This window comes from Balaenoptera acutorostrata, chromosome 1 (assembly GCF_949987535.1).
Source record: "Balaenoptera acutorostrata chromosome 1, mBalAcu1.1, whole genome shotgun sequence".
Taxonomy (NCBI): Eukaryota; Metazoa; Chordata; class Mammalia; order Artiodactyla; family Balaenopteridae; genus Balaenoptera; species Balaenoptera acutorostrata.
Genome location: NC_080064.1, coordinates 158,279,296 through 158,307,198, shown reverse-complemented (window position 1 = coordinate 158,307,198; position 27,903 = coordinate 158,279,296). Strand labels below are relative to the sequence as shown.

Sequence of the window (27,903 nt, the reverse complement as noted above, 5' to 3'; positions counted from 1 at the left end):
AACCTTTTGGTCTGTTATGAGCAAGAGAGAGAGAGAGAGAGACAGAATAAAAAAAACATGTTAGTGTTTGAAATGTTATAAACTCCAAGTTCCATAAGACCCCTTAGTAGCTATGGTTTAAAACAATCTACCAATCTATACTAAAGATACTATCAATCCAACAGAAAATTAAGGGGAAGAGTCATATTCTAGGAACCAATCCCCCCTATCTTACTTCACCTTGGTTTCCAATCAGCAGAATTCTAACACCGGGAAAATTTCTTTATTCTTATTATTAGCCTGCAGGGGCCTCCCACAGCTATGCTAGGCTGTCAGGCACCTCAGTGGTCTTCTGTGAACAGGCGGTTTTTTTATGGCACCTGGATATTGATGCTCTTTTCTCAGCCTGTCCAACCAAACTGCTCAGCACCATCCCTGTCTGGGGAGAGACTTCTGTGTCATAGCTCTTCTGTGTCTCCTTTGCCTATCCCTTTACCCTTCTCACACATGAGGGGGTCATTGTTGGCGCTGGGGGCTAAAAATTACTCACAGAAAAGTTATTTTCTGACACCCTGCCTCAGCAGCTCCAGGACCAGCCCTATGGGTAAGTCGCAATATTGAAATAAATCAGGATACATATTTGTGATCTAAGGAAGCAGGAGAATGGCAGTGGACAACTGTGACAATGGTAGGGGTACTGGGATATAGGCATGGCCAGGGTCTGTAGCAACAGAGGCACCTGACATCAGAAGGGTGACTTTCGACTACAGGTCTGAAACCAGGACTGGGAATGAATCTAAGCATTTGATATCTGATGTTGAGATTAAAGTACAATATATATGCTGGCCTTTGGGAATGGAAGCTCTCTGGGAATCAGGAAGTTAACAATAACAGCTATGAGAAAGGGTTTGGAAAATCGGGAGGAAGGTCTGGACCCTGTTCTTAGGAGTTTCTTAGGTTCCAGCTTATTTGGACTTCTGAGTTTCACTTTGTGAGAGAAACAACTGACCCAAGGGATAAGAACAGAAGAGGAAGGGGAAAAGAAAGATCCTGCTTAAATTCTGATGAATGTTTCGAAAGTATTGCAGTATCTCAGTTAAACATAATAGAATACCCTCTCTTTAAGGTCAATGCTACTGTGAAAGTGGCAGAATAAAGAAATCTAGCTGACAAGAAGTAGGCATTATCCAAAGGGCAGTCATTAGATACTAAACAGAAGGCCTTTGCTAAGCCACATGAAAGCAACTAAGCACTGCCATCTTAAACAGCTTTTTGACATCAACAGGTGAATGGAGAAAATGGACAGTGGTTGCAAGTAGACTGCAGCAGCCTCTCCAGATGTAATAACACATTGCACTCCATAGGCACTCATATTCTGGCAAATATCTTCAGACACATGGACTCCATTTTAATGTGAGACGACTAATTTATTGAACACCCATTATAAGCGTAAGCATTGTACATAACATTACATTATTTAATTCCAATAACTCTACAGGCTAGATACTAACATCATTTTCCAAGAAGAAAATGATGTTTACTTAGGCAGGCTGAGCAAACTGCTCAATGCTATTCAGCTAGTAAATGGTAGAGCTAATATTTGAACTTAGAGCCTATGAGATAAGAAACTGAATTCTAGAAGTACAGAGAACGTGTAGGGCAGCTCTCTTTGATTGCAAAAAATAAAATAAAATAAAATAAGACATGGGCAATGTACAGATATCTAGATAAAAATCTCTTCCTTTTTTTAATCCTAGAGAGTCCGGACTCCAAGTCACTAACTTATAACATTGGCTAGGGGTCAAAACTTCGTAGAATTGGCAAGAAGTATGATGTGGCCTCCAAGGAAGGGTCAGAAATGGTATACCTCAAGAGGCTGAAGGCATCTAAAGGACAAGATCTTTGCTCTATCTCAAGCTACTCAACCGTGGCCTGCCTGACTGATAGGACCAAGCAAGGACCTGTAACAGATGCTGAAACCAGGCAAAGGAGAAAATAAGATTCCTCTGGTACTCTCTCCATTTCAATGAGGCAAAATTACCATGGCTCACTGGGCAACTGGGCTGAGCCAGGTAAGCATGAAGCTGGATTTTTCATTCTCTTTTAAGAATAGATTAAGAACAACTATACTAAAAGTGCATAGGACAGGGTTGAAAAAGTCATCAATAATTCCCTGAAAGAAAACAGAGTGAGTAATCCAAAGATATGGTGGGTACAACTCTCTAGGTTATGACTTACCATCCTGTTTGTAACTGTGTACCATAGAGAAGTGCTACATTAGGTAGATGGACTCACCCACTTTTCTTCATATTACACTGTAAGATCAGTGTGGGGAAGAATTATATCTTCAACCCTTCGCAATCAAGACTGATACAGAATAAGGGACTTGATCACTGATAAAAGCATCTCTAACATAAGCATTTATAAAATAGAGATCTTCTGCCTTCTGTACATTGATACAGAAAAAGGAGGAAAGAATGATCTTCAGAGAATACCACAGTCACTCAACATCATCTCTGGGAAAGAAATGACATTTCTCTCCATAGCCGCACCTCCTTTCAGCTCTTCAGATACTATACTTTACCCACCAGACACAGATATACCAGCAAGGTCTCCAGAAATGTTCCTTCTCTAGAAGTTGGGAAAATAATATATTTTAACACTAGCCACCTTCCTCCAATTCCCCACCCCTGGTATGGCCTTTACCTTCCACAGGGTTGGTTTTCAGTCTACTGCAGAGATTCATTACTCCTCCATAGTGGACATTGATCTGGTTTATTGCATCAGTTGAACGCAGCTCCATGAGCTTCCTCAGGTCCATTACTGTGCAGCCAAATTCCCCTTCATGGCTCTCAATTATCGAGTTGCCTGGCAAGGCGTGTTCTGTTGGGTTCGTCATTTTGCCTGCTGTTACCAAGCCCCTCAACCAGAGAAAATGTGAAATTTCCCTTCCACTGATCAGGGTCTCTTGCCTCTCTGCCTCACTTCTTCTTACTTTTTGCTTCACTGGGAGCCCAGATGGGAAATAGATCGACTATATCTTGTGCAATAAGCTTCAGAGTAGCAACCCGTAGCCCAGATCCTTTTCTGAGTATGAAGCTTGGCAGTGGGAGGAGGAAGAGGATGGGGGAACTGAGTGGAACCGGACCACGTGTCACGATGATTGGTGTCCCCAGGTGGTGATGGAAGTGGTTGTCCAGGGTAGGTAGGTTCCTAGCTTAGACCAACTTGCCCAGATGGAGGTGTAAACAGGATGTGCATGTTACCATGGAGGCAACCTTAGCAACAACCAGCGACTGCAGTGGTAGAGAGGCGGCAGGAGGAGGAGGAAGAGGAGGGTTCCCTGGATACCGATGACAACGGGATCTCTGGAATAAAGATTCAAAGATAGACAAAAAGAAACAATTAGAGCAGCATGGAGATCCAGCATCTGCAAGGGCAAGAGGTACTCATTCTAGCACAGGGTTTAGGTGACAGTTGATGTCTGAGCTGAACTGATAGCTGAGGCCTGAGCTGAGGCCCCTTCCTCCCTGGGAGGCCCCAGCAGCCTGTAGACTCCAACAATTTCAGATACACCCCAGTCTTCATACCTCACCTCTTCCAAACCAAGCAACAAAAATCCTACAACTTCAGAAACTTGGAAATAAAAGGTTATGACCTCTAATTGTTCTAATGCACTCCCTGTCTATTTGAGGGACCTGCTACAGAATCTTTTAGTCTGACCTTACTTCTAAGAGGTGAGAAGAGGTCAGAAAAGGAGTCCAGACCAGAGTGATCTGGAGGGTGGCCTGCCAGTCTGCCACCCTCCCCCATACCCTGCACCCTCCCCTACTCCTAATACACACATTTACAAACCAGGAGGACAACCTGGTAGAAGATGCCCAATCCTCTGCAGCCCCTCAGAATACTCAGCCTGATGCTGTATAGAAATTCTTCAGGATGCCGCAGTTGTCCATAGATCAGGAGCTAAGCCCCCCACTGCTCCAAAAAGCTTTTGGGGTAAAGGATGAGTAAAATGCTCTGTCAGTAGGCGATACAGGGTGGAACCTTTTTACATAAAGGGGACAGAAGGACCTCTGAGGAGGAAAGATAGTGAATTTGAAGCCTATGAGTGTTAAAGTTCCTCTGAGGTGGCAGGAATACGACAGCTACTGATTCAGATAGAGCCTAGGGCCACAACAGGGTGAGTAGGGGAGCAAAGTTAGTCTGCGTGTGAGTGACACCAGAGGGTCTCAAACCAGCATTTCTCCCCAGGAAGGCATGTGTTACCTCTTACACGTGCTCACTAGGGAGAGAGGGTCAGGAGTATGTACAGGTGAAAACAGGGAGGATGAAGGTGAAAAGGCTTATCCTGAGCTCCGTTCTCAGCGTCAGAAAGGGGCTGCTGTGTGGCATGCAGGAGGACTGCCACACATTGGCTATTTAAATGTGAAGGGGCTCTTCCTGAACACAGCACCCAAACACTGGGGGCCCAGCCCCTCTCTAATAAATGGATGACATCCTTGCTTCTAGAAGGTGAACAAAGGAGCACAAGGACCATCAGATAAGGACTTGACTCTTTTATCAATTAATTTTCCAAAAATCACATGTGGCCAAAGTTCCTGCTAATTATAATCAATCCTGTTCCTGGCAGGTTCCACTGGGATGGAGGTGGTTAAACCCCTCCCTCTCCCAGTCTGCCCTCTGCCTCCTCCTTCTACTATAAATTTTTAGAGCTACTCTGACTTACAAAGGGTTACACAAGCAGGGTTTTGTTTTGTTGTTGTTGCTATTGTTTTTTAAACATCATATTCCCTTTCTTTTTAGATGTCATCAGAGAATCCTGGGGAACAAGGAGGTCTGGAGAGAACCTGAGGCAGAGTGTCAAACTCCCTTCAATCATACTGGCATAGGGATAAACAGTACCACAGACTTTTCTCTCCAATTCACCTTCTTCTCCAAGTCTGGAAGCAGTGGGAAGGGCTATAGCAGCAAGAAGCCCAGCTGACCCTTAAGTTGAACACCTTAACCTTTCAAGAGGATGTTGAGGACAGTGCTGATTGAGAGCTTAACTGGAAATCAGAAGATTTTACTTTTTTTTACTCTCTACCCACTGCCATGTTTGTTCTATGAAGGCAGAGATTTTTCATGTGTCTTGTTCACTGCTTTTTCCCCAGTGCCTAGATGACCACCTGCATGGAGCAGGCATTCAGCTAATATTTTTGGTTGAAAAACCAGTAGTAGATTCAGAACCAGATTCACCATCTTCCCAGGTACCCCTCAGGCAAGTCACTTGGCCTTCTTAGTGCTCAGTTTTCTTAGGGCTCAGCTCCTCCCATCTTTATCTGGGGGAAGAATCAGCCCTACCTTTTCACACCATCCTAAGAAACTGATAAAGGAAAGGGATTATAAATAGAAATAGTGCTTTGAAATCTTAGATGAAAGATGACCAGTGTCCAGTATAGGACACTCAAGTGATGCGAAAAAGCTTGATATGATCTTAATGAACTTTTTAAATCTGGCCCTTAAAGCAGAAGAGCAATAATTTCCACGTGCCCCTCCATCTTTCCTTGCCAGGGGGAACTCCCACACCCCCAAAAGAATGGAAAATTCCAAGGCAGCTTCATTAGCAGTAACCATTAGCTAGGTTAGAACCATTAGCTATAACCACTAGGCAATGTGGCCTGGGATCTCTAGACAAGTAGGGGCAGTCTGAAGACATCAAAGAGGAGAGATTCTTCCACTCACGTAGACAACCAATGAGAAAAGGTCACTTAAGATTAGAACACATGGGACAAGTAGAAAGGAATGAGGTTTGTCTGCTTCAGGTTGCTCTAGAGACACATATGTAGGTCAAGCACTAAGCTGCTGGCACAAAGTCACAGGGACAGTGCCCATTTGGGACCCTTTCTTAAGTTGGGCTCTCCGTGAAAGTTCTTCCAGAATTCAGAGGCATAGCTGGTGCCAATACTTCTCTCTGAGCTCTTAGAATAAGAGCTCTCTGCAACTGCTGAGCTTGCCTAGCCCCTAACCTTATTAGGCAACTGGCAAAGAATAGTATGTAAATGCTCACACAGGCTCAGCCTCAGATGCAATGCTCAGATGCCTAGGAGGTACCACCTCTTGTCAGGTCAGGATTAGTCAGTCATTCGGCTCAGGGTCTCCTGGGTTAGGTATGTTCTCACTCCCCGTTTCTAGCATTTTGCCAGCTTAATGATGATGGGATGGAAGAGCAAACTCTCATCCCTTCCTGCGGGGGCAAGAAATCATACTAGTTATATGATCATTAAATCATTTTAATTTTTTTCCTCCTAAAGTTCTGCAACATCTGTTCTACAACTTGCAGTGACATGTAAAAGGATTGTCACATCAATTTTAGGTAGGACAGCTGTGACTTCCACCTTACAGATGAAGACACTGAGGTCCAAAGACATAAAAAGTGATTTGTTCTTTGGCAAGTCAGTGGCCTTGACTGCCTGGTCCTCTTTTTGTTATACCTTACTCCTTCCCTCAAGTCTGGACCTCCCCATTTTCTGACAAATATAAGTCCTTTAAAAAGTAGGCAGCTTTGGGGTACAGAGAATACACATAACCACGTAGAGGAAATGCTGACTCTTACACTTGCTCTTTCTCTTTCAGAATCAACTACATCACATCACAGGCAATGAGGGTGAAAGAGACCCCCTCCTGTTCCTACACATACCTGAGAAGCAGACCACCCTATACTTCCTGATGACTCAATGTGCAGCTGAGCTCCCTAGCAAGTTCTAAACCGAGGCGCTGCCAGAGACAGAAACCTCATGCCTTAAGTCACCAAACCATAAACAACAGTCAGACACTGTTTCCTCCAATTTTGTCAAGAAATCCCTTACTCTTAACTGTCCTGGGGTGCATCCCCAGGCTATGAGGAAAAAAGGTAACTCCCTATGTAGGGAGTAGGGTATTCTGAGAATCTGAAAGGAACCCACCCCCTGAATCTCCCCTGCCAAAGGCTCCTAATGAATCTGGCATGATGCATGGGAAATGAAGTATGAATGGAAAGAGGAGAAAGGAAACAGGAGGGGCCAGGGGCCTAGGGCTTCAGGCTGGTGCAGCACTGCAGCCAGACCTGCCTGGAATAATAAGTAGCTATGCTCAACTCTGGCTTCTGGGCTGCAGGCAGGGGCTGTTCAGTGGAGCGGACTCTCATGCCCTGTCCTCTTCGCTGGGCTGGGAGCCTCTGCTCAGAAGTGAGTTGGTAGCACTTGGAGATGCTGTGGTTGGAGCGTCAGTGCCAAGAAGGGAAGACCTTGTGCGGGTGGGGAGGGGGGTGGCACAGGAGTAGGCTGGTCCCACCTTAGATTGCACCAAACTGAAATATGAAACCTGCTTCAAGCCCACACTTCCCCGAGAGAAATCATATATGTAAACACACACACATGCGCACACACGTGTGTACTGTATAGGCAGCAGCCTAGCATAGCAGCTGATATGTAGTGGCTGGTCCATAAATAGTAGTTATTTATCATTATTCTACATATTGCTTCACTGAATCTTCACTAACAGCCCTATAAGGAGGGCACCCCATTTTATAGCAGGGAAACAGAGATTCAGAGAACCAGGATTTGTGTCCTAGTCTGAATCCAAAGCCACCCTGCATCAAGTACAAGGACAATCCTGTAAGAAAAATGGAAACAAAGCTACAGATTTACTTTCTAAAGCTTGATCAGAAGGCCCATATAAACCTATCTATCTGTCCCTGGCCCACAACCCCTGAAGCCTCTACAACACATCAGGGCAGGCGTAGGGGCAGAGCTACAGTTTGTGAGGGGCAGACACTCCCCACTCCATCCCCACCCCCACACATACGTATCCCCCCAGCCAGAATGCCCTTAGCTCTGGATTGGCATGATTCCAAGTATATCCAGTTCCCACCTAGAGACTGAAGGAGTGGGGCTGAGGGCTCCCCACACTCCTCATCTCACACCCAGGGCCTGGCAGCCTGTAGGGACTGGGGAGAGGCACAGAGAGCCCCGGCTCTAGATTCTCTCCCTCCTTTCTCCAGCAGGGGCAGTTCCTCAGCCATTACCTACAGTGTCTTAAGCTTCACTCCTTTTCTCGGCACTGTCATACCTCTTAGAGGGGCTTTCAAGAAAGCTGGCAAGCACCTGAACATGGCAGGCTGCCCAGCATGAAACATCCCTCGTTGGCCCTTCTCTCTGAAGGTCTAAATTCTACACAAAGGCTGCTCTGCTCCCCCCTCATTACAGGCCCCTTATTCCCATAACCCAGAGTCTAGCCCACCTGTGCTAGTTCCCACCACTTGGGTGTGGCAGCCATCCTCATCGTGGTCCCAGGTTCTCTTTCCCTCCCCATGCCCGCCCTGCCCTAATTGCTCCCCTAATGCCTGCTGACTTGCAGAGCAGACCTGCGCACATACCCTCCTTCAGTCTACTGAGGCCCTTTGGAGGCATATGGGAAGAAGGTCAGAGGCAGAGGATGTTGGCTAAAGTTCAGGTAGTGGGCGGCACCACCTGTCATCCTCAGCAATAGCCATGCCGGTGCCAGGAAGCCAAGTGAGGGCTGAGGCACCAAAACCACGCCTCTGTACTGACTACAGCATGGCACACTGTAGCCTGTGGTTCTGCTCCTGGTCTTGGAACTCGATGCTAATTCTCAGTCAGCCCCTAGGATTTGGGTTCTGGTGGGTACTCCCTTCCTAAAGAGAAAACATCACTTGCTGGTTAGGAGGTGGTATACATGAGGCTCCCTCCCTTACCCTCCCCCTCCCCAAGTCTGCTACCCTGAGAGTGTCTTCTTCAACTCAGCAGCAGAAATGCAGTGCTAGAATCAAAGCATCTATCTGGAGAAAATGTCTTGTCCTCAACCCTGGGTCTCAGGGATCCAGAATTTCCCCTCCTCCTTGGAGCCACCTCGTACTTGACCGAACTAAGTCTATGCATACCCTGGATCCAGTCATCAAGTGGGTACATCTCCCAAAGAAATTCTCACACAGGTTCAGAAAGGGGCATGTGTAAGGATGTTCACTGGGACATTATTTGTGGTGACAGAGCGTTGAAGGCAACCTGGAATCCCCTCTCCCAGTGATGGACAGGTAAAATATGTGAGCTAGATAAGGGGGGATATTATGCCACAGTTAGAAAGACGGATCAGATATACATACAACAATATTGCTATCTTAAAAACAGTGCTTAGTGGGGGTAAAAAAGGTGCTTTAACAAAAGTTAAAAACACATGCATCTAAAGCAAAACTATACACTTTAAGGGATGTATTTAAACAAAAAGATACATATTAACACATTAGAATGCTGCTCCTAGGCAAGGAAGGGAAAAGACATGGGATACGGGGAAACAGTGAGCACAGGAAGGGCCTTGCATGGACCAACGATAATACTGGGCCATAAATCCATAGTATGATTGACTCAATAGTCTGTACCTGAGGTCTAAAAAAAATAAAACATACTATGATGCTGAAGCCTGGAGGGGCTGTACTGTCTAAGATATGCTATGACAATGAGGACAAAACTTATCAGTTCTGGCCAGATGCCTTCAGAGGGCAGGGAGAAGGTCAAGCGCATAGATAGCACAGCCTTCTCTAAACATTGATACCAAGAATTGACCCAAGGCTGATGACAGTCTCTTCCTGATCATCTGGCCTGTTGATCCAGCCCCTCTCAGAGACTCCAGGAACCATCAAGATGAAGACAGGAAGCTTCACAGCATGAGGTGGGAAACGGAAGCTGGCATGTGCCTAGTGGGGCATTGTCACCCCCCTGCATTCATCCTAATAATAGCATCAATAGGTCAAGATGAAAATGGGCAGTCCCTTGAGCCTAGAGCCATAGGGAATATACCCTCTTTTCCAAATATTATGAGTCATACTGGCCCGGGTCACCTCCGTGGCCTCCTGTGACTCAGGGGTGTTGAGGGAATGTTCACAGCAAGCCAGAGCTCAAAAAAATGTAGAGGATGGAAGAGCAACCTCCCACTCCTTCAGCTGATTAAGGAGGACAAGAGCTGACTTCAGCTGGGAGCAGCAGTGCCATCCAGAAGGTCTGTTGTCTAATGAAGGGAGTGCTGGCCAGATTGTGGGAAATGCTCAGGATATGGGTTAGAAGGGTACCTGCCTCTAACACTAAGGTGCAGCTGCTCGAAACTGGGACGGTTAGAGGCAGACCCTTGGGCAGCAGCATTCAAATATCGAGTACACACACTCTCCTGGGCAACACAGACTGCCTTTCTTGGGGCTACGGCGGTTTTTCCACATTTTCGTCCCAAGGGAAGCAAGGGGCTTTTTAGCAGCTGGATTGGATCCTGTGTTATTTTTAGAAACAAATTTCAGCAGAATCACGCCATGCTCGTGGAGGCGGGGGGAGGGCCAATCTCCCTTGACTACTGGAGTCAGTCAGGATCTCGCGGCTCCCGGGCCGCAGGCTCTGGGGAGGCCTCGGGGTGAGAGGGAAGTTGCCTGGCCTCAGACTGAGGAGGCCACATGGCATCTACCAAAAGAGACTGCCGGGGCAGCTGTCCCAGGGGCTCAGCAGGAGAGGAAGCAAAATAACATTCCTGTGGGACCCAGACACTAGCCAGAGTACCACCCCCTGGACACCATGCCTGCCGGCGTCCCATCGCCTCCCCCGCTCCACGGCAGTCTTGCCGGTACAGCGTACAGAGAGCCAGCCCCCGCCACTGCCTCTTCCAGCCTCTCTCAGCCCAGCTGCTTCCCGGGATTCCCAGGCGAATGGACAAGGGCTCCATGCTGAGAAGATGGAGTTCACCAGGAAAGAGAGCCGGGAGCATTCCCGAATAGCTGTCGCCTCATCCCCCAGCTTCACTCTTCCTTCTTCACACAGGAGGCGCTAAGTCAGTTGTGGTCTTTAGAAAGTGGGCAGACCATACTCTCTTGCACTTCTGTTGTGCCTTGGAGCAGTGATCCTGAAACTTGAGTGAGCCTCAGGACTCCCAGGAGGGTTCCCAGAGTTGCTGGTTCAGGAAGTCTGGGGTGGGGCCTGGGAATGTGCATTTATAACAAGCTCCTTAACAAGGGGATGCTGATGCTGGTCTGGGTACCACACTTGAGAACGATGCAGAGTTTCCAACGTCATGAGAATCTCCAGCCAACACCAGGCTAAAGCACTTTGAGAGCCTCGATTGGGGGCCCAGTCCCGACACTGTCCTCAGATCCAGCCTGACAGGGGACGCACAGGAGGCTCTCGTCACATCTCGCCCTCCTTTAGTCCTTCCAGAATGTTGATCTCTGCTTCCATTCATCTTGGGGCAGCCCCCTTTCCCAGAGAGACCCATGATCCTCCCAAGGAAAGCTCCTCTCCTGTGAGTCCTTGAGAAAATTAGACTTGAGAGGACCTCCCTGAACAGGCTGCAACTGAAGCCAAGATTTATTCAGAAAGTTAAAACAAGATACCTGGTGAGAGTCAGAGGAAAACCCAGACCCCTTTCAGGTTCTGGTGCAGCTACGCACCCTCTGCACTCCTGTTTCCTACTTGGCAGGAGATGAGAGACGGTGTGGTACCCAGGGGTGGGGAAAAACGGACACAAAAGAGACCCACCACTCACTTCAGGCTCCCCAAATATTACTGCCCCCCAGCACATCTGAACCCCATGCTGTTTTTTTTTTTTTAATTTATTTATTTTTGGCTGCGTTGGGTCTCCGTTGCTGCACGCGGGCTTTCTCTAGTTCTGGTGAGAGGGGGCTACTCTTTGTTGCAGTGCGCAGGCTTCTCATTGTTGTGGCTTCTCTTGTTGCGGAGCACGGGCTCCAGGTGCGCGGGCTTCAGTAGTTGCGGCACGAAGGCTCAGTAGTTGTGGCATGAAGGCTCAGTAGTTGTGGCTTGTGGGCTCTAGAGTGCAGGCTCAGGAGTTGTGGTGCACGGGCCGAGCTGCTCCGTGGCATGTGGGATCTTCCCGGACCAGGGCTCAAACCTGTGTCCCCTGCATTGGCAGGAGGACTCTTAACCACTGCGCCACCAGGGAAGCCCCCCATGCTGCTTTTGCTCTGTCAGTTCCCACGGTCCCCGCAGAAGGGCTGGCCTGTGGCCCCTGCAACACCTCTCGGGGGGGTGCCTGCCTGCTGTGCTGAGGCCAAGGCAGCTGCTGTTTTCCAGTTGGGGCGACAGGCTGCTATAAACACTCGCTGAGGTTGCTATGGCAAAGTGAGTCTGCAGCCTGGCTATGGTGCAGCTATTTATGTGCCTGTAATGGCAGAGTGGTCTGTTTTGTATTATTTTACTTTTAAAGTTTTCCTTTCCCAACCCCCTAAAACAGCTTAAAAAAAAAAAAAAAAAAGAGTCAGCACAACTTTCTCAGGAACAAAAAGAGTATGGCCAGACTATATAGAGCATGCGGTTTGAGCCAGCAAGGGGAACACCGAAGTGAGGAGTAGAGTAAGTAAGTTCCTTTGAAGAAGGGGATGTATGGCTTCTTGCCCCTACATGCCTCTGCCTCAGCTCATCAAGGAGAAAGGCCCAAACTCAGGGTTTTCTCACCTCTGCACCACTCACACTGAGAAGAGACAAAGGCGCTTTGTCCTCTTCCTTCCTGTCAAAGGCTGGCTCCAGCCAGCAGCATTCCTTGCAGCCCCTTACTCCCCATCAAGCCCCACTGGCTGCCTGTATCATCAGGATGAAGATACGGAGACCTCCACCAGGGGTCGTGGGAAGAGAGCCTCAAAGCAAGCCCCACCCCCTACAACCTGGGCGCAGTGCCACCCAGCATGGAGCCTGGTCACTCCTGGCTGGAGGGCTGCAGGAAATGACCTCTGAGGTACCTCTGAAGGGACACATGTTTCCGCCACTTGTACAGAGAACTTGCATCCAATTCTTACACCTCAGGGAGCTCTGGGGTGAAGGGATACTCCTGCACAACAAGATTCAAGGTTCTAGTCAGGGTGGTGAGGACCTCTCACCAGCACCAAGGAGTCAGATGCTGAAGAATGACCAAAAGCGAGGTTGATTTATCCTTGGACACATATGTCTCCAGGGCACTAGGCACTTGGGAAAAGATTTTGGTAGAAATAGCGAGTACCTCCTACCTCCAGCTACTGGATGGGGCACTATAGCCTCCTACCTTCTCCACTTGCCCAGTCAAACTTAGAGTAACAAATGAGAACAAAGAAATGGGCCATCAGGCATAGGCAGCTCAAGAGGGGCAAGAGAGTGGAAGATTACCATGTGGTAATCTCACACACACACATATACACACCCACACACATACACAACTGAGCTGAAAGTGTGTGCTGACTGATAAATATGTCAGCCACTAAATGATATCTAAGGAATAGAGAGACACCTTCCAGAAACAGCTGCTTGGAATACAAAAGATGCTGCAGGATTTTTACCATTCTTCTTTCTCCACCTTATTCCAGTTCCTTTTGGATTGTTATACACTTAGTAGGAGAAAAAACCCCACTGCTGATGGGCATATTAATCAGATTAAAAAATAAAGTTAGGGCAGCGTTAAGAAGAGCAAATCTCACACTGTTCAATTCTGTCCATCTCAGATTATAACTGAATGTCTTGCAGATACCACTATGGCTCAGAAAGGCTATCAATGAGAACAGCCCCCAAGGGGAAGAGAGAGGAAGAAGGGGGAAGCTGCTGCTGATTCCACAAGGGAAGCACCCTCTGCTGCCCCAGGAAAGGTCAAAGTCCTAACTGACAGCTGGTTGAGCTGATATCTTGCTGGGAAAATCAGAACTTGGGACACAAATCAGTCTTGGCAGCACCTTGAGGTCAAAAGAGCAGAGCAGGCATGGTTTCTAGGCTTGTCAAACCAACTGTCATCAGCATCCCGTTGTTCCTGTAGGGTAGGAAGGGAGCAGGGAGGAGGTAAGGAAAGGGCCCAATATGGGGCACCGTCCTGGATTGTCGGGAGTAGGCTGATAGCATCATAGACACCAGTGTTTCTGTTCCTAAGTCTCAGGGTATTTACTCAGGCTGAGTGGCCGTTACTTGGGAATACATAAAAGACAAAGAAACAGACATGTCTCCGAACCCCCAAGGTAGAGTAAGCTTCCAAAAATCATGGTTAGAAAGAGCATCTATTCAAAAGGGCTCAGATCCACAGTGATGGACACAGGGCCCATTGTTGAAAGAAACAACGGGCAGGCAGAGAGGTGACTCAGCCCCAGCTGGTGGCTGTTTATGGAAATCTCACGGGAGAGAAAGAGGAAGGTACTGTGTATTCTTCTGAGCGAGCAGAAAGGTTGTATCACCTCTCTCTCCCAGTGTCTGTCCCAGTGTCCAACCTAACATGTGGAGTTCATGAATGAACCACCCTTCTCTGCTCCAGTATGCTTTTGTTTCTAAGGGAAGGAGAAAGACGGAAGGCCCAGAAGGACACCCAATCTGCACAGAGAATCAGTTGTCTGTAAGTCCCAAGAAACACTCCCTCAGCACAGGCCCCATCTCCCCCTCTTGCCTCTGGGGCTATATCGTGTTGGTGTATTGGAGGGACATCACCCTTGTTCTCCAAGACACAGTCACGGGGCTTTTCTGGTGCAGACAGAAGGGAAACCAGCCATCACTGTAGGAATCATCCGCTCTCTAGGCAGAAGCAAAGGTAAACTATAAAGAATTCAAGTTCTCCTAACACCCATTTGATTCTAAACTCCCACACACAGCATTTTGAACATCGCTGCCATACCTCCAAGGAAAAACCTGGGAGAACTATGATGATGGTGGTTGGGGGGAGGTCTGTAGGAAGTGGCAAAAAAGGATGTTTTCTGGATTATTTTTGAAGCACTGAGCTACCAGAAATCATGGGAAAAATACCCAGTACCAATCTCTTTCCACCTCCTCATTTTTCTCTCTATACCTCATTTCCAAGCCTCTCACTTTGTTTTTTCACATCTCTGTATATCCCTTTCCCCATCTCTCCCTCTCTTCTTGCCTCCTTCCTTCTCTCTCTCTCTTCCTCTCACCTCCTCTATCTATCTATCTATCTATCTATCTATCTATCTATCTATCTATCTATCTCATTCTCAAAATCTCTCTCATTCTCTCTTTTCCACATCTCCGGGGACAACCTAATTGGACAGAATTCCATTCTCCTTACCTGGGTAATTTCTGAAACCAATCAGCCCTGTCAAGTCCACATTGGCTCAAATAGTGAAAGAGTATGGAAGTGCTGAGAGGCAAGCCGGGCACTCATGGGGCTGCCACAGCTAGCGCCAACACAGGGCCGATCTGTGTCATGGGTCATGGATGATGGGCCCAAAGGCACACAGGATGAACACTTTGAACCAATCTGCATTCTCCCAAATCTACCTGGAGCTTGCCTGGATAAGTCAAATATGTAGTATCTAACCATGCTTGAAGCAGAGGCAAACACTGAGGACTCAGAAGTGAGACGCCCTAACAGAGATGGGGGGAGAGGAAGGATATGAGACTATTCTTATGGATTAAAAAGTAAAGTCAGGATTTAGTATGCTCAGCCAAGTTCCCAATCCAGTATAAATAGGAAGTGGCCTGATGGAGGAAGAGGCTGGGAGATCAGACAGATGTAAAATACAACTGGACTCTGGCTCCTTTCAGTACTCCCACAGAAGGTGAAAATTCAGAACTGAACATGATAAACTAGTCTTCCCCAACCACAAGCTGCAAGGTGGCTCCACTATTCCACCTGAATTCCACTCTGAACCTATAAAACTGGGGCTGGGAATAGACAGATGGAGGCAAACGTTCAGCTCCCTGGTGACATGGCCACCTTCTCCTAGCTCTCCCCACCACCGTGCAAGGATTCAAGGATTTGCAGAGGGGACCAGAGGAGGAGCAGCAGAAGGCATCCTAACCCAGCAGAGCCAGAACTCTGTAGGCATCTCACACTATTTACCTAACATTTGCTTCTGCAAAGGTTTGTGGGAGCTCCAGTCTCACATGCCCTGGCCAGCTGTTCCAAATCAGTTAAGACCGCTATCTCCAGAGAAAATCCTTTTCAGCATGGGGGGAGGGGTCAGTGCCCTTCCTTCAAGGCTTCAGCCACTAAACCCTCCCATGGCAAGCCTCCAAGTCCAAAGAGAAGCCAAGGACAGGCCAGCCCACTCTCTCCCCTCCCACCTCCAGTGGCCAACTCAAGAAAGAGGACTCCTTCGTGGGGGAAGTCCCTCGGCAGTGAGGCTATGGAAACTTTGCCGTCTAAGGCTGTGGAATTCTTCTACCGGGCTCCTGCAGTTAATCATCACAGCTCCCTGGATTCCCTACTTGGGGCTTTAAAAGGTAGCACCAGAGCAAGAAGTACAAACATGTCAAGAAGAAAAAGAAAAAAAAGTTGGTATAAGCTAAAAGATAAGCACCTCCAACAGAGTTTTCTAAGCAACCGAGTAGTTGTGAGAAGGGAAAGGAGAAAAGAGCGTAAGAAAAATAAGTGTGGACCAGACGCTCCAGAATATGCTTCAGGATTCCCAGCTAATGCTGCCTATATTCATACTCTGGATCTCACAGGGAACGTTTCTCCCATTCCTAACCAACTTGTAAAAGGATTATATAGGGGTTGGTTTGTTTGAAACTTTCTTCCTTTAGCAGAACTGAAAATTCAGAGGCTCCTGTCCCACTTTGGAAAAACGTGTTAGAGACCTCGCAGCTGTGAGTACAAGGCTTTGGAGCATTAACTTCCAAGGTGGTAGAAGTGGCCTCTTAGGCCAAGTTGCCATGGTTTCCAAGAGAACAAACAGAATATGGTCCTAAAGAGGGGTAGGAGGGTAAACTGCCTTTTTCTTCCAATGGGAGTAGTTTCAAGAGCCAAGACAGGAGGGGGATATCGTAAAATGAAGAGAAGTTTACAGAAGGTTACAGGGGACAGAAAATGGACTTGATAGTCCCCATTCTTCCTGGGGAGGCTAGGGTGAAGGCCCCATTTTTAGGATAAGGCACTATGTAGGGGGTGAAATAAACCTAGGAATTACATAGGAAGATGAGCAACTTCTCTTCTATATCAAATGCCCAGCCAACCTAACCTAGGAGGCAAGGAGAACAGAGGCTGAAACTGAGTTGCTTTGGGAAAGGCAAGGACCTCCAAAGCCTCTGAGTTTTGCCTGCAAGAGGACAGGTGAGACAACTATTCCCAGAAGTGATGCGTAGAGGTGCTGCTCCCCAGAACTGAGGCCCACCCCACTGGCCGCTCCCTACACCAGCATCAGTGTACTGCCTCTCCAGGCCCCCTGGTCAGGACTCTTTACTCTCGTTCCAAAAGGAGCCAGCTGGGGCAAAGTGGTGTCAAGTGCCAAAATGCTACCATGTCTTTCCAGCAGGAGCTGGCAGGTGAATGGGGCCACCTGGCCTAGGAATTCCCTTTCATGCTCGTGGGCAGCTCTCTGCATTGTACAAGAACCCCCTGGATGCCTCCTCTAGAGCTGCTGCCAGCTTGACTCACACTGGAGAGATGGAAAGGAGACAGACCTGCTCAGGACTCCACTACACCCAGAAGCAGTGATTGCAGCACCTTTGTAGGTTAAGTACCATGTATGCCCCGCTACCTTCTCAAAGCAGAGTGGGGCCAGGGGTTGACTGGCCACAAGCTAGGAGGCAGGCCAGACCTAATCACAACTTCATTATTAGTAACTGCACTCAAGAGTAAGTTCCTCGGCTTTTCAGGGAGCAGATCCTCTGCAGTTCCTACCAGCTACAGCAAACACCTCACAGAATCCCAGAATCACAGCCCGGCAGGGAACTTTGGGGAAAGCCTAATACAAATCCCCTCATTTTACACTGAAGCCTCTATGAGTCAAACACTGTGCTGGGCACTAGGACAAAAAGACTATACAATCTAGATGGAGGACTTCCCTAGTGGTCCAGTGGTTAAGACTCTGTGCTCCCAATGCAGGGGGCCTGGGTTCAGGGAACTAGATCCTGCATGCTGCAACTAAGAGCCCACATGCCACAACTAAAACATCCTGCATGCTGCAACGAAGATCCTACGTGCCGCAGCTAAGACCCTGCCGCAGCCAAATAAGTAAATATAAAAAAAAAACACAAAAAACTAGGGGCTTCCCTGGTGGCGCAGAGGTTAAGAATCCGCCTGCCAATGCCGGGGACACAGGTTTGAGCCCTGGTCGAGGAAGATCCCACATGCCTTGGAGCAAGAAAGCCCGTGCGCAACAACTACTGAGCGTGTGCTCTAGAGCCCGCGAGCCACAACTACTGAGCCCACGCGCCTAGAGCCCGTGCTCCGCAACAAGAGAAGCCACTGCAATGAGAAGCCCGCGCACTGCAACAAAGAGTAGCCCCCGCTCGCCACGACTAGAGAAAGCCCGCGCGCAGCAACGAAGACCCAACGCAGCCAAAAATAAAATAAATTTTTAAAATAATTAATTAATTAATTTAAAAAAATCTAGATGGGAAAGCGGGGGGCAGATGATGCAAAGAAATCTGTCTTAGGTGTCAAATGAAGGGCGGAAATACCTCACTTACCCATTCACCTGTGTGTATCCAACACCTCCAGGGTCTGCTCTGCAGGCCAGCTTGCAGCCATCACGTGACTGCCAGGGAGCGCTCACTCACAGCACCCCCACCCCCCAACTCTGCGCTCAGCCCACACCCTGAGCAAAGCAGAGGTTTCTTACAGCTTTCCAGAGCTGCTACATACAGGTGTGCAGAGTGTGCCCTGAATATGATGAGCCATGGTAAGGAGGGGGTTGGGAGATGAGACATGCTAAGTTTTGCCAGGTAGGCTATGCACCCATGTGCTGCATTCATCTGAAGGGAGCATCTTGCTAACATCTTTATAAAGGTGTCTTACGGGCTGGCAGTTGCGCTTAACCGTCAACCTGGCACACTGCCTTGGGTCAGTAGACCCTAAGAAATATCTAAAGAAGAAAATCAGAAGTGAATCCAGTGTGACCAGAGGATACACCAGAAGCAGCCAGTCCTGTGGGCCCAGGCCCTGATGGAGCTCTGCCTGGGGGCCAGATCTGCCCACTGTTGGCCAGGCTCCGGCCCCTCACAGCTCACAGGCTTTCCCTTAACAGTTCTTCCCAAGTAGCACTAGGCTTGCCTTCCCCTCAGCACACTCTCCTCCAAATCCATTCTGCCTAGGCCTTAATTTCCTCATCTGAAAAAAGGAGATAATGAGAGTAACTGGCCTCATATGAAGTTGAGAGGGTTATTACTTCTTTTGTATCCAAAGGCCCATTGCCTTTGGATGAAGATCAGTTGCATTAAGAAGCTTTTGCAGAATGGAGGCAACCAAGGCTGCCCCTTTGTCAGAGGCTCACAGTGCCTCTGGCCACCTTGTTCCTATACCTCCCAGTACTGGGTCTGGATCCTGGCTCTGTGTGCCAGGAAGACATTGATACTCTCCATTCATGGACCTCTCCATAATCTCCAACTTTTGCATTTTTATCTTGGGAATCTGTCTGCCTGAGGTTTTCTGTTAAGTGGTGTCAGGAAAACTGAGGAGAAAGGCAGAAAAGTTCATGAGAGTCAAAGAAGATTGTGGTAAGAACTCACATCCGGGTACTGCCTCGTAGTTTCAAAGCACTTTGATGTGTGATCTGAAAGCAGTCTTTTAAGATAAACAGGACTGATGATATTATTCCTTCTACAGACTTTATAACACATGGTCTTAAAGGTGACATGACTCAGTTAAGGCCACGCAACCACAGGAAGAGCCTAGAAGCTAAGACATACTACATGCTACAAGTTCCTATAAAGAAAGTGGAGAGAAACAGGAATAAGAGATAAGAGAGCAGCCTATATAAAACAGTCAGATGATTTTAGGCCCAACCCAGGATGTTGGGAGATTCCTGTCCTGATGAGCTCAGAGGATTAGTATAGGTTCTCCCACTTCCCCTGAGAAGTAACTGTGAGACATGCTGAGGGTATGTGTGATGATGGTGTGTGTCATCATCTTAGCCACGGACACCTTGAGGGTACAGATTGTGGTCCACATACAGGCTATGCAGCTCTGGTGCATTGAGGGGGTGTGAAAGGGAGAGAAGCAGAGAAGGGAGAACAAAAAAAGGTGGAGGAAGATTCAGAGAAAGGAAGAGAGCCCTTCCCTTAAGGGAACTCCCAGATACAGAAGTCTAAATAAAGAAGACAGGATACGTCTCTATTAAAAAACCCTACGATTATAGTATAGTACACACAGAAATACTGACGTGTCAAGCAGGAGACCAGAAATGACAGAGAGTGATGAGAAGAAATATAAAAAACAAAAACATACGAACAAAAACTTAAAAATATAAACAGGAAAACCAAAGTTGCTCTAGAGTCTCTAGACCCTTTGCCTACAGCACTGAAAACAGAGCATCCCTGGGGCAGCAGTAGGCTCTGGACCCAAGAATGCAGGCAAAGGCAAGCTTGTAGCCCCAGATAATCCCTTCTCTCCTTTGCCACTAGCACTTCTGGGTTCAGGTGACGTCAGCACATTATGTACCTGTTGGGAAGAGACCTCTGGAAAGGTGAAACCCCAGAAGAGGCTTCAGAGCAGAGTTTACAAACAGCACACTTGGCTGCACCCTCTCCCACCATCTGGGACAGTGACACCCCTCCGTGTTCTGCTGCAAGAGGCTGTTCTCTCCATATTATTGCAAATTATGATATGCCCAAAGAAATTCGATTAAAGAAAAGAGAGCAGGGACTTCCCTGGTGGCGTAGTGATTAAGAATCCGCCTGCCAATGCAGGGGACACGGGTTCGAGCCCTGCTCCGGGAAGATCCCACATGGCGCGGAGCAACTAAGCCCGCGTGCCACAACTACTGAAGCCCGCATACTTAGAGCCAGTGCTCTGCAACAAGAGAAGCCACCACAATGAGAAGCCCGCGCACTGAAACGAAGAGTAGCCCCTGCTCGCCGCAACTAGAGAAAGCCCGCGTGCAGCAACGAAGACCCAACGCAGCCAAAAATAAATATAGGCATAGGCATCTGCTTAGAACAGGTACAGCTAAGGCCTTCCTGACCCATGATGGAAATACAGGGTATCCAGTCTTTCTAAGGACCTCATATATGATCTCATTTGATCCAACAAACTAAGTGGATACTACCACCCTTATTTTACAGAGAAGAAAACTGGTTAAATACCTTGTCTAGGGCCACACAGTAAAGCAGAGCCAGAATCCAAACCCGAGTTTGGCAAAGGCCGTACTTTTCCCACATTACTGCCTTGAAGGTGCTTTCCAGACATGAGGGTTCTTTTTCTCAGGGACCAGTCACCTTTTAAGGTATAGTGCAGTGATCAAGAGCACAGGCTCTGTGGGCAGGTGGGCCCAAACCCCAGATCCACCATCACTACCTGTTTGACCTTGGGAAAGTTAGTTAATGTCTCTGTTTTTCCATTTTGGCACTGATAAAATGGGGATGATAAGAGTAACCCCACTTAAAATATTTCAAAAGATTTTGAGATAATTGAATAATCCATGTAAAGGCACACAGTGCTGCCACACAGTAAGCACTCAAATATAATTATTGTGGTTATTATTTAACACTATCAATCAGCCCATTTCAACTGTTGGGTCTGGAGTCACTAGAGACCTGCTCACCTTCAGAAGGTGAGTGGAGAAGCACTGCAGTATTTCCTTTGCTTCTGCTTAAGGAAGAAATGAACACCTTAAGGTCATCCAGACTAATCTCTTTTCCAGTGTTAGAAACCATTCTCTTCTTACTGCTCCCTAAAGCTCTTACTCTCTCTTATATTAAACTGGGATCTAATTTGTGATCTCCACCATCAAAGTGATTGGCATGCAGTCTCACAATCTTACAACCACCTTTTTTAATAGCTTTTTTTTTTTTTTTATCCCCTTTCAACAGTTGCAGAAGTTGAGGCCCAAAGTCCTATAGTTAACTAAAGTCCTATAGTGGTCAAGCCCAGCCATGAACCCAGGTCTGCCTGAATCCAAAGCTCCTGCTCTCAGCTATTATATGGATACTTCTGCATCAGAGAAGAGAGGGAAAGTCTACTACATGGTAGAGGGGAAAGTAGGTGTGGTTGAATTCCAAATACCTGGATTGGAATCCAAGCTCTGTGACTTTGCACAAGTTCCCTACCAATAGTATCTATCATTTAGTGAGCACTAAGCATTTAATGAGCATTGTCATGTGTCAATCACTGTTTGACTTATTTTCACAGATAAGAAAATTGAGGGGCATTTATGCTGAAAACCACAAAGCTCCTAAGTAGAAGAGCCGCCGAGTTTCATTCTCATGCTGCCTGATGCTTTTCTTTTTATCGTGTTTCTCAGAGACTCAGTTTGTTCACCTTTAGATAGGGATCAATATTCACTCCCATTTAATTCATTTTTCAATAAATGAGTGCTTACTAAGTTCCAGATCTTGTTTTAAGCACAGACATATAGCAATAATAGAAACTGACATTTTAATGCCTGCTTTGTGCCTGGTACTCTTTTGTATATTACCTGAAATTATGAAGATTAATGATTCACAATGACTAACATGACATCTACTCAAAAAATGGTAACAGTTATTATTTTCTTCCATAGCATAGCCTTAACCTTTTTAAACTGTCACATTTCCTATTGTCTTCATTCTTTTCTTTCTTTCCATTTTCTTCCCCTCCATTAGTTTGGAAGTTATATTATTCCTAGTTTTTTAGTGTTAGCCTAGAAATCTTAAGAATCCTAGAATGTATATTTAACTTAAAAACTTCTGATAATCAATATCTTTAACCTCTTCCCAAACAATACTCAGACCTTAGAACACTTAAACTCTACTTATCTTCCAATTTATATGCTATTGTTACTGGCAATTTTAATTACAGCTTCACTTTATTGCTATAAATTAGACACTGTTATCTTTATTTTCTTTGTGAGTAATATTTAGATTTAGCACCATGTTTACAATTTTCTTTGCTTATCATTCTTCCTTGTACCTTCCTTGTGGGTAATTTTTCTTCTTCTTGAACTATTTCCCTTAGAAGTTGCTTTTGTGGAAGGCCTATTGGTAGAAACCTGGTTTTGTTTGTCTACAAAGGGCCTTATTTTGCCCTCATTCTTGGAAGATTTTCACTGATGACAGAATATTGTGTTAGCAGTTTTTTGCTTCAGAACTTTGAAGATATTATTCCACTATCTTCTCGCTTTTACTGTTGAGGTTGAAAAATCTGTTGTCAGTGTAATTGTCATTCCCTTGAAGATAATTTATCTTTTGGGTTACTTTAAAATTATCTCTGGTGTTTTGTAGTTTCATTATTGTGTGTCTAATGGTGAATTTTATTTATCCCTCTTGGGATTCATTAGGCCTCACAAATATAATGATTATACTTCATCAATTCTTGACCACTGCTGCTTTAAACATTGTCATACTCTTATTTTCTCTATTATCTCATTATGGAGCATTAATTAAGTGTATATTGGGATCTTTTTTACTCTATTCCTGGGGTGGGGAAACTATACAACCTGGCCCAAATCTGGCTTTCTGCCTATTTTTGTAAATAAAGCTTCATTGGCACACAGCCACATCCATTCATTTATATATTGTCTGTGACTGATTTCATGTTACAACAGCAGAGTTGAGTAGTTATGACAGAGACCATATGGGCCACAAAGCCTAAAATATTTACTATGTGGCCAATCTCTGATCTATTTTCTATGCCTCTATACCTCTCCCACATTTTCCATCTTCATCTCTTCCATCTTCCATTGTCTATAGTTACTCAGAAATATCTTATAACTCGTTAATTTTATCTTTAGCTGCAAAATACTACTTTAAGCTATTCATTGAAATTTTAATTTCTTTTGTTGTATTTTTTTCATTTTTAGAAGTTCTCTCTGGATATCTGCCTGGTCAATTGAGTTTCCTGTCCCTGCATCATTCTTTCAATACCCTCCTATTTCTTTTAACATATTAAATATATTTTAAATTTTTCTATATCCAATAACTCCAATGTCTGCAATTTTTGTGGGTCTGATCTGTGAAGTGTTATTTCTGCTGTTCAACTTCATTGGTAATCAGAGCAATGCCAATCAAGACCACTAAGAGACACTATTTACACCATTCAGTTGGCAAAAATTTGAAAGTCTGATGATACCAGGCACTTGAGAGGACATGGACCAACAGCATCTCTTACACTTTACTGGTAGAGGCAGAACCACTACAAACATATTGGGAACAATCTGTCATTATCTTATAAAGCTGAATATTCACATACTAAGACCTAGCAGTTCCCTTCTGAGACTGATACGTAGGAGTGACTTGCAGAGAAAAACATGAACAGGAAAGTTTGTGGTAGCACTTTTCATTATGGTGAAAAAGGGTGATAGCTTCGCTAATGGAATATTACATAACAGTGAAAATGAATGAACTGCAGCTACACTCAACAGGGATGAATCTTAGTATTATAATATTGAATGAAAATAAGCAAGCCCCAGAAGACTGTACACAGTATATATTTTTAATAAAGAATATGAAGATTAAATAATATATTTGTTTAGGCATACGTATGTTTATCCAAAGAATGGTAAACACAAAATTCTGGATAGTGGTTGGGATGGGTGATGAGGTAGGGGGATAGCATAGAAAGGGCTTACAGGTGGATGCAAAATATGGGAGTGATCTCATTTTTGGATTGGGTTGTGAGTTCAGGCGTCTTTAACAGGTTATTAAAATACATTAATAACCTATATAAATAAGTAGCAAAAGAGAGACATGCATAAACCAGTGAAGAAAATGTATCATGAACCATCCATTTTTGTGCACCAGAGAAATAAAAGGAAGAAAAAGATAAGAGCTAGAGATCAGAGAGAGAAGAAAGAAAAATGTTTCCAGTATTTCCGCCAGCAACAGTTTTTAATCTGCGTGATCAAAGTCATGGATCTACCAAAAGTTAAGTTAGCAAGACTCTTTTAGATAAGACTTTCTGTTGTCGATTTCACGGTCTAAAGTTGCCATTTAACAACACAGTCAATATACTGCGTTTGACCATGTTAGCTAGTAACATATCAACCAATTTAGAAATTCTGATTTTGGGCGTGGGGGCGTGGGGGGGCGTGGGGGGGCGGGCGCGGTGGCGGGTAGAGGTGGGAGTAAAGTGAAGCAGGGCAGAGGGCTGATTTGCATTATTCCTCTAGAGACCAGAGAGCCAGAAGACGGGAGGGGCACAGAAGGAAGGTGGGAGGGAGAAGTCGGCAGTGACCTGGTCCCCCGCTTTGGGTGGGGAGAGGTGGAAGAGAGGCATTTCATTTCACAATGGAGGGAGACAGCAACTGGGGGCAGAGGCCTAAGCGCCAGTCTCCTCTTGGATCCAAAGTAAAATAGCTCGGGGAGAACCCACACCCCTTCCCGCCGAGACTTCCTGGGTCCTCTTGCTGCCACCAACCCCACCCAGACAGGGAGCTCTATGCAGGCTCTGGGCGCGGGAGGCCAGCGATGAGCTCCCGAGCCTCCGCCAGCACGAAATCCCCGTTCCAGCCTCCACACGCTGCCGCGCCGGCGTCTGTACGGTAGGCGGGCGGAGCCCCAGGGTAGCAAGCTGGGCCGCCGCAGCTGCCCGGGCTTCCCCTTCCGCTCGCTGGGCCGGTCTAGCCCTCGCCCTCGCCCTGGCCCGGGGCGGCCGGGTTCCGACGTGTCGCAGCTCGGCTCCCAACGCGCCCGGGCCCGGCCCCGGCAGCAGCTGGGGCAGCGAATGCCTCGGCCCTTACCAAGTCTGGCTCTGCACCAAAGCCCGGGAGAAGGCGGGCGCCTCCACCCCTCCGCCCGGGATTGCTCAGAGGAGGCAGTGACTCATCGCGCCGCGCCGTCAGGCCGGGCAGCCCCCGGTCCTCCCCCAGGACTCTTGTCCTCCCCGTGCCACACCCCGGGGAGGAATCGCCACCCTTCACACTCGGGAACCCTCCCAGGTCTCACCCCGCCCTTCACCTAGCCTCCCTAAACACTCGAGAGCTCAACCCTGCGGTTTCAATGGCTCAGCCGGCTGCTCAGCACAGTTTCCTCCAGAGAGCCCTGTCCCGGCACTGCTGTGACCGCTGGGCGCAGGGCCGAGCTCCCAACTCTGCCCAGCACGCGCGCTTCACGAATGTTGATTTTCAGCGGCTGCATGATGTCAGAGGTCAGGGACAAATACTGGGGTGATTCTAGATGTTAGCATCGCAGTGGAAGGGAAGGCTGTGTTAAATCTGAGAGCCTGTGACACAGGACACTATGGTGTGTATGCAGAGGGCGTGATCTCCAGTGCTCACTCCTCCGCGCTGGGATGAGGGAGAGGTCAAACTGGAGGGTACCGCACTCATGTGGGGAACCTGGGCCCTAGAGTAGAGTGTGACCTGGTCAGGGTACAAGTGGGGACTGTGTGGATTCCCTGCACTCAATTTGTCTCGTCTGTAAAATTGAGGGAGTTGAGTGATAGCCCCTTCCAGTTCTGATATAATAGGATTCTAGGATTTGTAGTCTTAAACACTGGTTCATCTTGACATCCTCAGGAACACCTCTGAGCTCTAACAGTGTACTTTCACACATGTATAGTGCTTTTAACTTCTCAGAACACTTCTATTTAGATTCTACACTGTCCCCCTAGATTATCTATTAACAATTCTCATGGTTAGAAACAAATGACAAATGAAGAAACTGAGGTTCAGAGGTTAAGGGGTTTGCTCAAGGTCATGCTGTTAGCTAGTGGCATGGTCGAGTAGAACTCCATTAAGGGGCTCTTTTTAGTGCCTCTAGAGTTCCAGCTTTTTTACCTACTTTGAGCAAACCATTCACACTTGCTGGGTCTCACCCTCCATCTACAGCATGGAGAGAACCCACCCTACCTAAGAAAGAGGGCTCAAATTTTAGATGAGCTGGAGAAAAGGCCTTCCAAACCTCAGAGGAGTCACATGAGTGAGGAGGGGCTTCCCCACTCAAGGATCTTCGTTGTACAAAGTACTTTTACATCCATTGTCTCATATGATTCTTGTAATGATCCTGTAAGGTATTCAGAATTATATTATCTGATACTTTAAGGAGAATGAAAAGGCTGAAGTTTAGCAGTTGGGTGACACCTGCAATGATAACACCCAGTCTGTTATCTTCCTGTGTTATGGCAGGAGGTTCTGGAGTAACTAGTATAATAACAAAGATTCCTCTATTTCATAATGGAAACCAAAGCATCTCCCTCCATCTTCCTCATCTATCTCCCTAAGATGGCCTAGGAAGGAGGAAGGTACAGGGATGAAACCTCCCTAGGAAGGAGGAAAGTGCAAAGGTGAAACCTCCCTGTGGGCCAGGGGACAAAATGGTGGAAGGCTTCCCCAGAGTCACGTAGGGAGGTGGCACCAGCTCGTGGATGAACCCAAGACTTCGTGTCCCAGCCCTTGAGCCTGCACTGAACAAGTGCCAACATTCTTCGGATAAGCCTATATCCATCATGGTGGTCACCAAGACTCTTTGTCACTCTCAAATGTATAATTGCTGGTTTGTGCAACCTCTAAGAGTCTGACATCTTAGGCTTTCATTCCAAAGCATCCTAACTGTTGAGGGGTGTTGAGCTAGCTGCCTACCAAAAGCACAGGGACTTTCTGTCTCCATCATATGCACTCGACCTTGTCTTTGTCCCCAGCCCTACGTTTGCTAATTTTGGTGGTGGTGACAGCCTCTTGCTCTTCCTAACTCCTTTCTCTCTGCCCCTCCCTGATCTAGTCCTCAATGATTATTTAAAAGACAAAAACAAAAAAAACCATTTCTTTTCTTTAAAAATATAGCCCAAGATGGGACTTCCCTGGTGGCACAGTGGTTAATAATCTGCCTGCCAATTCAGGGGACACAGGTTGGATCCCTGGTCCAGGAAGCTCCCACATGCCATGGAGCAACTAAGCCCTTGTGCCACAACTACTGAGTCTGTGCTCTAGAGCCCGTGAGCCACAACTACTGAGCCCTCGTGCCACAACTACTGAAGCCTGCACACCCTAGAGCCCACGTGCCGCAACTACTGAGCCCACGTGCCTAGAGCCCATGCTCCGCAACAAGAGAAGCCACCACAACGAGAAGCCCGCACACCGCA

The 27,903-nt window shown here is 46.9% G+C and overlaps 1 protein-coding gene across 3 annotated transcripts in view; it reads right to left on the bottom strand.

Annotated features, from left to right (window-relative positions):
• ATP2B4 (ATPase plasma membrane Ca2+ transporting 4) overlaps nucleotides 1-27,903 on the bottom strand; it is a 90,219-nt gene that overhangs the window by 45,290 nt on the left and 17,026 nt on the right. For all 3 annotated transcript variants that reach the window (XM_007166134.3, XM_007166132.3, XM_007166130.3), the window contains exon 2: nucleotides 2,686-3,347. In XM_007166134.3, coding sequence (XP_007166196.1) covers nucleotides 2,686-2,878 — 193 coding nt within the window. In that variant the 5' untranslated portion in view covers nucleotides 2,879-3,347. The remainder of the gene's footprint in view (nucleotides 1-2,685; nucleotides 3,348-27,903) is intronic.